This window comes from Trichechus manatus, unplaced genomic scaffold (assembly GCF_000243295.1).
Source record: "Trichechus manatus latirostris isolate Lorelei unplaced genomic scaffold, TriManLat1.0 scaffold00113, whole genome shotgun sequence".
NCBI classification, from domain to species: Eukaryota; Metazoa; Chordata; class Mammalia; order Sirenia; family Trichechidae; genus Trichechus; species Trichechus manatus.
Genome location: NW_004444049.1, coordinates 3,393,106 through 3,406,887, shown reverse-complemented (window position 1 = coordinate 3,406,887; position 13,782 = coordinate 3,393,106). Strand labels below are relative to the sequence as shown.

The following is a 13,782-nucleotide window of genomic DNA, read 5'->3' as shown; positions in this document are numbered from 1 at the left end:
ACTCGGTTGCAAACTGAAAAGTTGGCGATTTGAACCCACCAGTAGCTCTGCAGGAGAAAAGACCTGGCGATCTGCCCCTGTAAAGATTTCAGCCCAGAAAACCCTATGAGGCAGTTCTACTCTGTCCTATGGGATTGCTGTGAGTTGGAATTGACTCCACGGCAATGGGTTTGGTTTGGGGTTTTTCTTATTAAACATTTGAAATAGCTCTTTTCCGCTTCTGCCTCTGAATTCTCCCTGGGGCCACGCCCCTGACTTCAGTTATCACTGTCCTGGGCGAGATTAGGGAGCCGTAGCCTCCCCCCTCCCTTCCCCACTCCAGTAACACCATCTGACGAATGTGGGAGTGGACTTCATCGTGTGTCGTGGTCTCCCACTTGTCACACTGAATGGAGGTGATTACACGGAACACTGGTCCCCCTATTCAGCCATGAGTGTGACTGTGGTTTGAAGTTCCTACTCTGTCCCGTGAGGCCCTGGGTTGCCCAGGAGGGGAGGACCACAGATTGGCCGGAGAAGCATGTGCGTGCGTGCGTGCGTGCGTGCGTGTGTGTGTGTGTGTGTCGCACCCCCATTCACACTGAACACTAAATTGAATGGTGGCTCTGGGGCACTAGTGTGAGCTCGGAGCCCTGGAGCGGAGACAGTGGAGAGAGGATTTTTGTCTTCCCTCCTGACCACAGGCACAGGCTTGTGGGAGGGGCCTTGTCTTCCTCCAGCCCCACCAGAGCCCTTTGTGCCCCTCTGTGATTCTGTCCCCCACTGGGACCCGTCCTCAGATGAGAAAACACCTGCCCCAGCCAATGTAGGGCAGAAAGGATTCAATCAGAACGTCCACCCAGTGTGCGAGAGTCCACAAGCCCCCTGCCCAGCAGAGGCACACGGCCCCCGCGGCCCCCCTGGGTGCAGCGTCAGCAGCGTGGGCAGCAGAAGGCCTGTATCCAGGCCGGGTGCAGGAGACGCCCCCACTCCCAGCGCCAGGGTGCCCATGTGGTGCGCAGGGCCGGCTTCGGGGGGGACCCTTGGCCCGGAGTAGCTGGCCCGGCGCTGGTGGGAGGCCCGGTGCTGGCACAGCCTGGCGGGGGCTGCAGTTGCTCCTGGGGCTTCAATTAAAGCTGGGTGAAACCCAACCCCCTCTTTAAAATGCAAAACGTCCCTTCCCTAAAATAACAAGTAACCGCAGCCGCCCGCGGCCAGCTCTCTGCAGAAAGCCCGATGTGATGGCAGCGCTTCTTCAGAAGTTGATTTCCTGCGTGGAATTCGGCCGGGCCCGAGGGTCAGGCTGTGCGCGAGACAGCTCGTCTGCGCCCGTGGCCCCCACTCGGCCAGCTCGCAGCCTCCCCATTTAAGGAAGCCAGCGGCCTCTGTTATGAAACCAGGGGAGGAATTTGAGTTATGCTCCGCACGGAGGTCCCTGAGCCTTCCCATTTTCCAGCCTTTTCTGCTGGCGTAGGGAGGGATCGGGGAGGGCGTGTGGGCTCACTGGGGTATCTGTTCTGATACCTGGGGGTGTAAAGGTGCGGAGGAGGGCGAGAGGCCACCGAGCCCACCGTGAGGGCCTCTGCTGAGCTGTGGGCGGCACCTATGGGCCCTGGGCTGTCAGGAGAAGCTCACCAACACCCTTTGTCCTGGCGAAGGCGGGCGTCACACTCTGACTGGGCTCCGGCCCGACCAGCTCACCTTACTCTGCTCCCAAGGCTGCCACAAGGTATGATGGCCCGGGCAGGTCAGCCTCTCCGAGCCTCAGTTTCCCCTTCTGTTTGATGGGAATAGTCATTCCTTCTCGGCCTGCGTCCCTCAAGTTCCCACGGGACACAGGTTGTGGCAGAGAGGGAGGGGAGCCCCTCCAGGGAAGAGCAGGAACCCCTCCCTTTTTTTTTTCATTTAAATTTTATTTTATTGTACTGTAAGTGAAAGTTTACAATTCAAGTTAGTCTCTCATACAAACATTTATACATACATTGTTATGTGACCCTAATTGCTCTCCCTATACTGTGATGGCACACTCCTCCTTTCCACCCTGGATTTCCCATGTCCATTCAGCCAGCTCCAGACCCTCTCTGCCTTCTCGTCTCACCTCTGGACAGAAGCTGCCCATTTAGTCTCACGTATCTACTTGAGCTAAGAAGCACACTACTCACGAGTATTATTTAATGCCCCATAGTCCAGTCTAATCTTTGTCTAAAGAGTTGGCCTCGGGAATGGTTTCAGTTCTGGGTTGACAGAGAGTCCGGGGGCCATGCTTTCTGGGGTTCTTCCAGTCTCAGACCATTAAGTCTGGTCTTTTTACTAGAATTTGAGTTCTGCACCCCGCTTTTCTCCTGCTCCATGAGGGACTCTTTGTTGTGTTCCCTGTCAGGACCACCCCCCTTTCTGCAGAGAAGGGAAAGCAGATCTGCCGCCTCTTGGGGCAGAGCTGGGACGAGAACCTGGGACTTCAGTCCTCCAGGCTGATGTGGTTCCTCTTCTGTCCCTGCAGGCCTGTCCAGCCTCCAGCCACACATCCCAGGGCTTGGCCTGCCTGCCTTCCCCTGGAGGCTGGAGAATCTGCCTCCCAGATGCCTCGGCTGCCACACGCCGACTCCCCTCGCTCTGTCTCGGTTTGTTGGCAGCTGATCAAACCAGGTTTCCTTTAGGATGTGGCCTTTCGGATGTGGGAGCCACGTTCCTCGTGAAAAACTTGAGAACCTTTTTAGGCAAAGGCAATTCCCCCCCACTTCGGTTGCCCGGGGTTTTTCCTTACCGGTTTTTTTTTTTTTTTCTTTTTTTTTCGTTTTTTTTCTTCCTCTGTGTTTTTAATTACTTTTTAGAGCCTATTTGCAGCATTTTCGCAGGAGCGAGCAGCCCAAGCACAGACAGTTGTTTGAATTGATTAGTACAGCCTGCGGTACCTGCTGTACGCTGTGTCGTCACTGAAAGATCAGGGAAGAGGGAACTCTAGAGACGCTAAAAGGTCTTCGGTTGCCGGGGGCTCAGGGGAAGAGGGGAGGGACGAGCAGGTGGAGCAGGGACATTTTCAGGGCGCCGAAACTATTCTGCATGAGACTGTAGGGGTAGACCTGTGACACTGTTTGTCAGCCCCCTAGGACAACAACACAAAGAGCGAGCCCTCATGTAAACTGTGAGCTTTGTTGTTGTTGTGTGCTGTCAAGTTGATTCCAACTCAGAGTGACCCTATAGGGCCGAGGAGAACTGCCCCGTAGGGTTTCAAGGCTGTCATCGTTATGGAAGCAGACTGCTACGTCTTTGTCCTGTGGAGAGGCTGATGGGTTCAACCCACCGACCTTCAATTAGCAGCTGAGCGCTTAACCACTGTGCTACCAAGCCTCCTTAGCAAAACTGTTGTGACCCTGTATGACTATGTATCAATATCAGCTCATTGATTGTAAGGAATATACCACCCAAGTGCAAGATGTGAATAATAGGAAAACTGTGCAGGGGGAGAGGGTGTGTATGAGAACTCTGTATTCTCTGCCCATTTTTTCTCTACACCCAAAACTGCTCTAAAAAACAAAGTCTATTATTTAAATAAATAAAAGAACAAGGAAGATTTATATTGGTGAAAAGGGGAGGTGTGTAGGACGTATTGCTAAGTGAGAACACGTTGGAACAGCCTATTTTGTTCTTTAATTTTATTGTACTTCAGGTGAAAGTTTCCAGAGCAAGTTAGTTTCTCATTCAAAAGTTTATACACAGATTGTTTTTTGCGTTTATTTGGGTTCTTGGGGTTTTTTCGGCCTTTTCCCCTTTTCTGCTTGGGTTTCCCCTTTTCGTTTGTTCCGGTTTTCTTTTCCTTTCTTGCTTTTTCTTTTTGTTTTTGGGCGGTTTTTGCCCTTTTGTTTTTCCTACTTGATTGAACTAAGAAGTACATTCCTTACATGTGTTATTGTTTGTTTAATAGGTCTGTCTAATCTTTGGCTGAAAGGTGGACTTTGGGAGTGTCTTCAGTTTGGAAACAGTCTATTTTGATTGCCCAGCTTTGTTTAAAAATTAATATGTTACTAAATGTCTAGGAAAAGAATCTGAAGTGATACCCCAGACCCTTAACTTGGTTCTCTCTGCTGGGTGAGGTCTTAACAGCCGATTCATCGTCTCTGTGTCAAGCCTGCTTTCGGGAAAGCAGACAAACCAGAAAGCAGACTGTGAATTTCTCTTGCTCTTACCCTGCCTTCCCTACCAGGTACATGTACTGGACGGACTGGGGTGAGACGCCCCGGATCGAGCGGGCGGGCATGGACGGCAGCACCCGGAAGATCATCGTGGACTCGGATATTTATTGGCCCAATGGGCTGACCATTGACCTGGAGGAGCAGAAGCTGTACTGGGCTGATGCCAAGCTCAGCTTCATCCACCGTGCCAACCTGGATGGCTCATTCCGGTGAGTTCTTGTCCTGGTAGGAGGCCCTATGCCAGATCCCCTGCACCCCGGCCACCACCAGGGCCTCAGTCAGTTTGATCTGGTGTTCCCAGGTGATCCTCCTTCATACAGGCCCACGGTCCCTTCTCCGAAGCCCTGTGGCTTCCTGTGTTCTGGAACTCAGAACTTTTCGGAACGCAGACCTATGGGAACACAGTGCGCATACCACATCTAACAGCACACCCCGAGCGTGGTCTGGGGCAGCGTCTGCAGCCTAGAACCTGAGTACTCCTGTAGCAGTGTATGAGTACTCCTTCTAGATAGATAAATAGATAGCCACTGCGGACTCAGTGTTGACTCTGACTCGTGGCGACCTTAATGTGCTGGTCCTTTGTCATCCTCACGATCACTGTCATGTTCATTGTTGTGGCTTTTGTGCTAGTGCGTCTCATTGAGGGTCTTCCTTGCCCTCGCTTGGCCCTTTGTGTCACCAAACATGTCCTTCTCCAGCGACTGGACATGATGACGTGTCCAAAACAAGCAAGTCATACAGTGTTCTGTTGTGATCCGTAGGGTTTTCATTGGCTAATTTTCAGAGGTAGATCACCAGGCCTTTCTTCCTAATCTGTCTTAATCTGGAAGCTCTGCTGAAACCTGTCCACCATGGCTGACCCAGCTGGTATTTGAAATACCGGTGGCAGAGCTTTCAACATCACAGCAACACACAAGCCACCACAGTACGACAAACTGACTCATAGGTGGTGGTGGTCATTCTAAGTGAGCTAGAGAAGACTACAGATAGCCTCATATCCACACAGGTCAGCTTTTGCCACAAAATGTGTAATAGAAGCTTTTCCAATTTTCGGAGGTTTTTGGATTTCAGAATTGCGGATGAGGGATTGTGGATCTAAAGCCCAAGGGCCCCTCTGCAGGCCTCCCTCCCCAGCACCCAGCATCTCGGCAGGAGCAACGTCTGTCTTCCTCACTGCTGCACTGCACAGGCTTGCCAGAGGGCCTCACACGTAGTAGGGGCTCAGCAAATGAGTTGAATGAATGAATATAAAGGATTTTTTCCGTGTTGGATAATTGGTTTTAGAGATGTCAGGTCAGCTTAACTTAACGCCCATCTGAGAGGTCGAGGCTCCCTACCTCATTACCCTTTAGACGTGGAAATGTCCCTTCCATGTGCAGGTAAAGGGCAGTTTATTTCTGGCTCATGACAGATCTTGGGGATGCTCCCTGGGGACAGAGCTGTGCTGGCAGAGCTCCTGGCCTCGGCGGGAGGACACCATCTGATCACCCGTGTATGTGGTGGGTGCTGAGGGCCATGGTGGCACTGCATGGAGAAACTGACTGGCTGATACCCACTTGAACAGATGACGATGTTGGCAGATTTGCTCCATTTTATCCAGGCCTTGTGTATCAGTTATTTTTGCTGCATTCAAAATACCGCCAAGCTGGGCCGTCTGAACTAGTGAACGGTCTTCTGGGGTCAGGAATTGAGAGTGGCTTAGCTGGGAGCTCTGGCTCCGGTTCTGTCCTGAGGCTGCAATCAGGTGTCAGCTGGGGCTGCACCATTTGGAGGCTCAGCTGAGGCCGTTGGACTCACTTCCAAGCTTATCTTCATGGTCGTTGGCAGAGGGCCTTCGTTCCTCACTGCGTGGACCTCTCCTTACGGCTGAGCCATGCGTCTCGGGCCGCTTTGAAACATTCTATCCCATTGTCCCTGTGAGCACGGGCTGGCTGGGTCAGGGCCTGGTTTGAGATTTGGAAAGCAAGGCTACCTGGGGGGTACTGTGGTCCTTGGGGAGCTGAGTGGCCCTGAAAGTTTTGAAGGGTGGCTTATAGGCTGGAAAGGCTGCAGGCCAGGGGTGCCCCGGCCACGGGTTGTGACGGGACAGTGAGGGTGATAGTGGTGGTAGTTACAATGTGAACATGGTTGTGGTGGTGGCGATGGTGGTGATAATGGCAATAGCAGTAACAGTGGTGATGGTGACAATGGTAGTGATGGCGGTGTTGATGGTGATGTGGTTACGATGACAGTGGTGATGACGGTGGTGATGGTGACAGTGATGATGGTGTTGATGGCGGTGACGGTGTGGTGGTGGTGATGGTGGTCACGGTGGTGACACTGGTGATGGTGGTGGTGATGGTGATGGTGGTGACAGCAATGGTGATGGTGTTGTTGATGGTGATGGCTGGCAATGGTGATACTGATAACAGTGGTGATGGTGACGGTGGTGATGATGGTGGTGGTGACGGTGATGGTGGTGACAGCAATGGTGATGGTGTTGTTGATGGTGATGGTTGGCAATGGTGATACTGATAACAGTGGTGATGGTGACGGCGGTGATGATAGTGGTGGTAACGGTGGTGATGGTGGTGACAGCGATGTTGGTGGTGATGGTGGTGATGGTCTGCTGGTGACTAATCCTTCTATAGTACTTACTGTTTGCCAGGGACATTTATTAATTAGTGCATTGAATGCCTGCACCCACCCTCTGAAGCATTTCCTATCCCGATCCCCTATCAAGATAATGCACAGAGAGGCCACACAGCAGTCAGGGCTCCAGAGTCCCACCCCCTTCCACCTGCCTCGGCCTGGCGTCCTCTGACTGTGGGTGACAGTGTGCCCCATGGACATGCCCAGGGCTGTCTAGAAGTAAGCGTGGTCGTTGTGAGGAGGGTGAGCTCGGGAGTCCCTTCAGCTGTAATAGAGCTGGGCGGCCTCCTGCTCTGAACCTCAGGGTGCGCATGTGAGCTGGGGGTGGAGTTTGTCCTTCCTCAGAGGGGTGTTCCAGGGTCAAAAGCAGCAGTACATGAAAGCACGGGGCAGCGCTTGGTGTGCTCGGGGGGCTCCTGGGTGCCACAGTACGCAGGACGGGGGCGTGGCTGGGGCCGCATGGAGCCGCACAGAGGGGCTGGCGTCCTGTGCACCGCGGGGCCTGGGAGGCCAGGTGCGGGTGAGCCAGGTGAGCTGAGGGCCAGCCCCAAGCTTCCCGAGGGGTCTCCAGCCGAGGTGGGCGTGGGAGGAGCAGCAGCCCAAGAAATGGCTCAACCTCTGGCTTCTCTGGCATCAGCAAAAGAAAACAAAAAAACCCAAACCAAAATAAACAGAAAAGAGACACCACGGGCTCGGGAAGGAGCATGTGCTGATGGTGCTTGTTTATTCAGCAACACCCTTCTGAGTGCTTGCTCTCTGCCCAGTGCTGTACTAGGGGCCGGACCCCAGCTGCAGCCCCCGCCCTTAGGAGGCCTGTCACAGGGGAGGGGGCATGAAGCGACTAGCCACGCTCCCTGGTAGCAGAGTATGATTCTGATCCTGTGACCAGCGTCTGTTGCCATTGAGTCAGCCCCGACTCCTGGTGACCTCTCGCACAACGGAACAGAAGGCTGCCCGGTCCCGTCCCGTTCCCGTGGTCGGCTGTGGTTCGGGCTGTTCTAATTGGCTGGTCTGATGGACGGTTTTCATTGGTTGATTTTCCGAAGTAGATTGCCAGGCCTTTCTTCCTAGTTTGCCTTGGTCCGGAAGCTCCGCTGAAACTTGTTCGGCATCCTAGCAACACACAAACCTCCCCGGACGGATGGGTGGTGGGTACATATGAGGTGCTCCGGCCAGGGATCGAACCTGGGCCCCCCGCATGGAACGCGACAATGCTGCCACTGAATGCCTCCTCATGGCATCCGCGGTCTCGTTGAAGACGAGTTCTCATTTGCTGGGCACTCTAAGTATGGAGAAGAGTAAAGCTTTTTCTTACATTGAGGCCAAGTTCAGTTTACTCAGAAAACGTAAATTATGGGCATTGGAAGAATAAACGCTCAGTCCCGTTTGTGTTGGGTGGTTAGCAAATAGGGTGGGAGGAGTGCGTGTCAGTGGTGACCTGTCCCCAGGTGTGGCTGCCTCCTGGCCCCTTGTCTGGGTCATTCCTCTGCGTGTCCCACTTTGCCAGAAGCCACGGTTCTCGTAACAGGTTGGATGGGGAAGAGCTGGATCTACCAGCCCATGACCTGGGGGAGCCATTGTTGCTGTGTTAGAAAGGGGCCCCGCACACCCTGGGAGAGGTTTCAGGGAGACGTCCGTTGGGTTCCACTCCCGGGATGTTCTCTCTGGGCCCACTTTCCTCCTTCCTGGATGCTCCTTTCCAGCGTAAAGGGATCGGCAGCAGGACAGAAGGTCCTCCATGCTGGACACGAGCTCGGGCCTCATGGAAACTCGTTCCGGGGGTTGTGCAGGGCTCTGACGGCTCCTCTCCCCACCTCCCCGCAGGCAGAAGGTGGTGGAGGGCAGCCTGACGCACCCCTTTGCCCTGACGCTCTCTGGGGAGACGCTGTACTGGACGGATTGGCAGACGCGCTCCATCCACGCCTGCAACAAGAGGACGGGCGAGAAGAGGAAGGAGATCCTGAGCGCCCTCTACTCGCCCATGGACATCCAAGTGCTCAGCCAGGAGCGCCAGCCGCACCGTGAGTGCTGCGGGTGGGGCTGGCCGGCGTGGGGCCCAGGCCTGCAGCTCCCTGAGCCCTGGATGCGGAAACGGGGCCTCCTTCCGTGGCGGAAGCTCGTGGCTGACCCTCGGGGCAGGGCGGGAGAGAAGGGGTGCTTGCTGAGTCGGGGGTATGCAGAGCATAGGGGCAGACAGAGAGGCCCCCATGCAAAGCTAGTGTGGGGGCTGCTGTCCTCAGAGCTGGCAGTGAGATCCCCAAGGAAGGCTGCCCCATTTTCAAGGCCCTAGGGCAGTGACGTGTTTATGAATGAAAAATCTGCATGTGTCGGTGGTCCTTGGCCTGGCGTCCCCATAGAGTTATGGCAGGGTCCCTGAAGGGAAAGGAGTAAAGCACACAGGGTCAGAGCTTCTGTGACAGGTGACTGGCAGGGCCAGGGCCCTGGGCTCACCACCTCCACGGGACCAGGAGCGGGAGTTTCTGGCCAAGCTGTTCTAGAAAGAGTTTGAACTTTGAACTTAAGACTGAGGACCCATGGCGGGCAGCTGTTCTCAGCACAGGGCAGAAGGGAGAATGCCATGGTTATTAGTCACTCATGCACACCTGGGTAGGCCGCACGCTTCAGCCAGTGTGGTGTGGCTTCGGGAGAGAGACGCCACCCAACGGCCTCCAGGGTTCACTTCCGTGTGTGCAGTCCAGACACCCAGTTGGGTTAAACGCCCCGTATTTCCAGGGTACTAAACCCCACCCTTGGCTGGTGCAAACGGTTAATGCACTCAACTGCTAACCGAAAGGTTGGAGGTTTGAGTCTATCCAGAGGCAGGTGCCTCGGAAGAAAGGCCTGGCAGTCTACTCCTGAAAAATCAGCCATTGAGAACCCTGTGGAGCACAGTTCTCCTCTGACACACACTGGGTTCCCAGGAGTCAGAGCTGACTCCATGGCAACAAATTATTATTGTTTTAAACTCCACCCTTGCCCTGGGCAGAGGGAGGTGCTGGAAGCAATTGGTGGTGGAAGGGCTTAGGGAGAGACTCCGCCCAGTGTCCCAAGCATGTCACAAAGACAATGTCAGAGAGACACAACAGGCCTTATGCTCCAGGGTCATCCCCACTCGGGAGAGCCTGAGATCCTGCTGGAGTGGAAGCGTGTTCCTGCAGGGAGCCCCCAGGGCAGCTTCAGGGAGGTGTCCTTTGAGGGGCCTCGAGGAAGAGGAGGGCTTTCTTGTTGAGGGATTTGGTGGGGGAGGGTGGGGAGATGCTTGCTGTGGGAGATGCAGAAACACAGGGCGGGCGTAGCTGGGCTACGAGGGTGGTGGGGATGTTCACGGTGGGTTTGGAGACATTGTAGACCACCTGGCAGGGCTGAAGTTCTGGGTGGAGGGTGGTCAGTGATGAGGCAGGACAGGGGTGGCACCGTGGGTAAGGGTCTTGATAACACGTGAGGAGGGTGTGTGGGCAGAGGGTCACGCTGGGGGCTTTCACGGGGTACAAGGGAGCGGGATGCTGGCTCATTTGGAGACAGTGAGTGGTGGGTACTGGAAGGTTATGGGCCCTGTTCTGGAACTTTCTCTCCCCCCGCCCCGGCCTCCCCAGTCCACACACGGTGTGAGGAGGACAATGGTGGCTGCTCCCACCTGTGTCTGCTGTCCCCCCGTGAGCCTTTCTACACGTGCGCCTGCCCCACCGGTGTGCAGCTCCAGGACAATGGCAAGACGTGTAAGGCAGGTAAGGCAGCACAGGTGAGCAGGGGCGGGCTGGCGGGAGAGGGAAATATCGACGAGTCCATTCAGAGCCTTTAGTGATGGCTTCAGCATGGTCGTCTTGGTGCCGGGAGTACTCGGGCACCCACCAGCATGGGCTGGATTCATGCTTACGTTAGGGCTCTGTTGCTTGGTAGTGAATGATCTCAGGCACATCACTGACCTTGAAACGTCAGGTTCCCTATCTCTAAAATACCACCATGATGACACATCAAGCCCCGGAACTGTGAGCACACTGCCCGGCATGTGGCAGTTGGAACATAAATTCATGCTATTATTAATGATTAAACAAAGACTATCTTTGTTGTAAAGAAGAACAGTAGTGTTAGAGGACATTCTGAAACAAGATGTGACCCCGCAACCCCACGCCCCTACCATGTCTTTTCCCTTGCTGCTCTTCCTGGCTCTGTTGCACCCTTTTACCCTGATGCTTTCCTGGGGTGTTCACATTCTAGTTGGGAGCAGGTGTCAGACAGGAAGCAAGCAAGCACATAGATTAGTATCATCGTTACAAACTTGGATAAGAGTAATGAAGGGGGATCAAAGATTCTGTAGAAGAATCCAGATCAAAAGGGTGGGAAATGCGGAACAGAATTTCAAGTTTTGATGGAATCTCGACTTTCTGGAGCCATGGAGGCTGGAGGAACCCCTGAAACTATTGCTCCAAGGGAATCTTTAAACCTTAAACCAGAAATATCCCCTGAAGTCTTCTTAAAACCAAACAATAGTTTAGCTTAACCAGTAAAGAATGTCTGCCTTGACCATTGTGCTCTTTTAAGAACTATCTATATGGGATCAAATTGACAATAGCAACTCGAAAGGTTAGATAGGAAGCTTAGGAGGCTGTGAGTGTATTACGTTAATGGGGGAGGAACACTCAGAAAAGGAGGGTGAGAATGGTTGCACAACTTGAAGAATATAATTGTCTCTAAGGGCTGGTCGGCCCTTGGTTAAGTCAGCGCATTGCGTTCTTTCTGCACATGTTGACTGCATGTGGGTGCAGAGCGGCCATGGGGTTCAGGAGCTTTCTTGAGGTCGTTGTCCATGGAGGCTGCCTGGGGTCTCAGGGCCACACTGTTAACCCAGGTTGGGGGGCCTCCCAGAGGAGGTGGTGCCAGTTGGGCTGGAACAGCCTCGATGTCTCTGTCCCCCAGCCCCATTTGCCTTGTGGGGTGGAACTGACTCCGCAAACACCTGTGGCCTTTAACCAGTGGATTAGCAGCCAGCCCTGCCCTTCTGGCCGGAAGCCTTCCCAGGCTAGAGCTGCCGAACAGGAGGTGCTAACGGTGCAGCTCTTGGCCTCCCGTGGCCCAGGAAGGTGGCCTCAGATTCCCCGCTGTCAGCCATGCGCCCGGGGCCCCTTTCCCTGGCCGTGTAAGAACTGTCTCCACTCGCCCGGCCGTGAAAGACACTTTTACAAGTCACTCACATTGGAGAATGCCAGGCGCACAGAAGAAAAACGTTTTTGTTGTCATTGGAGAGGCCTGGCTTGGGTGGGAGTGTGCGCTGGGCCGGGGGCCCCAGGGTCGGGGTAGGAGTGTCGGGGTGCTTCTACACTGAGCTTGAGTCTCTCTGCTTTCCTCCAGATGCCCTGTCTGAGGTAGCGTGTCGAAATGAGGAGAAAGCTTACAGAGAGACAAAAGGGACAGACAGGATCGGACAAGGAGTCTTGCTTTGCATGAGAATGTGACCATTTGGTTCAGGTTTTTTAAATAAAAATGGTTCCCAAGCTCAGCCTCTTCGAGACTCCCACAAAACTTAAAAAAAACTGGAAACTTTCACAAAACCATAAAAACCAAACCCATTGCCGCAGAGTCGATTTCAACTCATACCGACTCCCTGTGTGTCAGAGTAGAACTGTGCTCCATGGGGTTTTCAGTGGCTGATGTTTTGGAAGTAGATCCCCAGGCCTTTGTTTTGAGGCATCTCTGGGTGGACTCGAACCTCCAGCCTTTCAGTTAGCAGCCGAGTGCATTCACCGCTTGCACCAGCCAGAGACCCCAGGCTTCCCTTACTTCGTTGGTCACTAACTGGTTTGTCTGGGGGCTGCTGGGATCTTCTTTATCTCCAGGCCCCAGACCCAGCTGCCCGTGGAAAGATTCCACGGGCAGCTGGGGTGGAAAAAGATCCGCAGAGTTCTCTAAAAGTTTCACATTATGTTGAGAAGAAATCTAGACATTTCTTAGAAGCATTTCAAGGGCTGGCCCCCGAGATGACTTTCTGGAAATATGAGGTGGTTCTGAAATCTGTCTCTGCCTCTCTTAATCCAGAAGAACAAGAGGATGAATGAGAAATGGATTCTGCCCCCAGACTTCTGGTCTGGGGGACCATATACCCCACGTAACCACGGCAGGCGAGTCAGAGATGGAGGGAGCTCTGAGTGAGGCCCAAAGGGGCTGTGGGCCTCAGCTTTCACGAAAGAGGAATACCACATCATCGTGCTGGGGGCTTTTAGAACGCAGCTCTCTGACCTTCCAGTTTTTGTCCCTTGCCACAAGATATCATGTTAAAGGAAGGCCTTTTACTTGAAGGCCGTCATCCATCACCTGAGCGGGGAGCTGGTTTCCCTCCAGGCAGAGAGCGTTCGTTAGTGTGTGCTGCTTTGCATCCCGCTGGACATAGGTTATGAACTTGGCTTTGAACTGCTGCCATGTACAGGGGCATTGGTGTGAAAACCTCCTGGAGACAGTGGCTGGTGTTGGATGAGCAAAATGAACAACGAAACACTAAGTCTTGTTGACTGTCACCAGTGACGGTGGAGTGTGGAGGTCCCTGCCAGCAGATACCTTGTGTGGGGCGTCTAGCAAGGGGGACATCGGAGCTGGCTTAGGGGACTGGTGCCCATGAGGGGCTGCCAGTGCTGGGGAGGAGGGTCTTCTGAGGCTGGGTGTCTCCTTGGAGGATGAGACTCAAGGGCAGGGGAGGTGGCCCTGGGGTCCCTTGGGGGTCTCATCTTGGATGTGGAAGGGAATCATTGACGACAGGTGACCTGCGGGGCAGTGATGAATGTGGTCCCACTGTCAGGGCTCAGGAGGGGGTCCTGGCTATCAAGCGGGAAGGCCCGCGGTGAAGAAGGACATGCAGGTCACGGAGAAAGATCCTCTGTTGGTGGGACTTGCACATATTCCAGAAGGGAGGTGTCGGAAGTGACATGTAGGTGAGGAAGACACAATATGGATGGTATGGCTTTGCGCTGAAGTTGGGAAGGAACGAACAGTGTCA

At 54.0% G+C, this 13,782-nt stretch overlaps 1 protein-coding gene across 1 annotated transcript in view; it reads left to right on the top strand.

The window, feature by feature from the left end:
- Positions 1 to 13,782, top strand: part of LRP5 (LDL receptor related protein 5) — a 101,194-nt gene that overhangs the window by 15,796 nt on the left and 71,616 nt on the right. Inside the window, exons 5-7 of the mRNA XM_004383888.1 lie at positions 4,181 to 4,378; positions 8,625 to 8,821; positions 10,394 to 10,525. Coding sequence (XP_004383945.1) covers positions 4,181 to 4,378; positions 8,625 to 8,821; positions 10,394 to 10,525 — 527 coding nt within the window. The remainder of the gene's footprint in view (positions 1 to 4,180; positions 4,379 to 8,624; positions 8,822 to 10,393; positions 10,526 to 13,782) is intronic.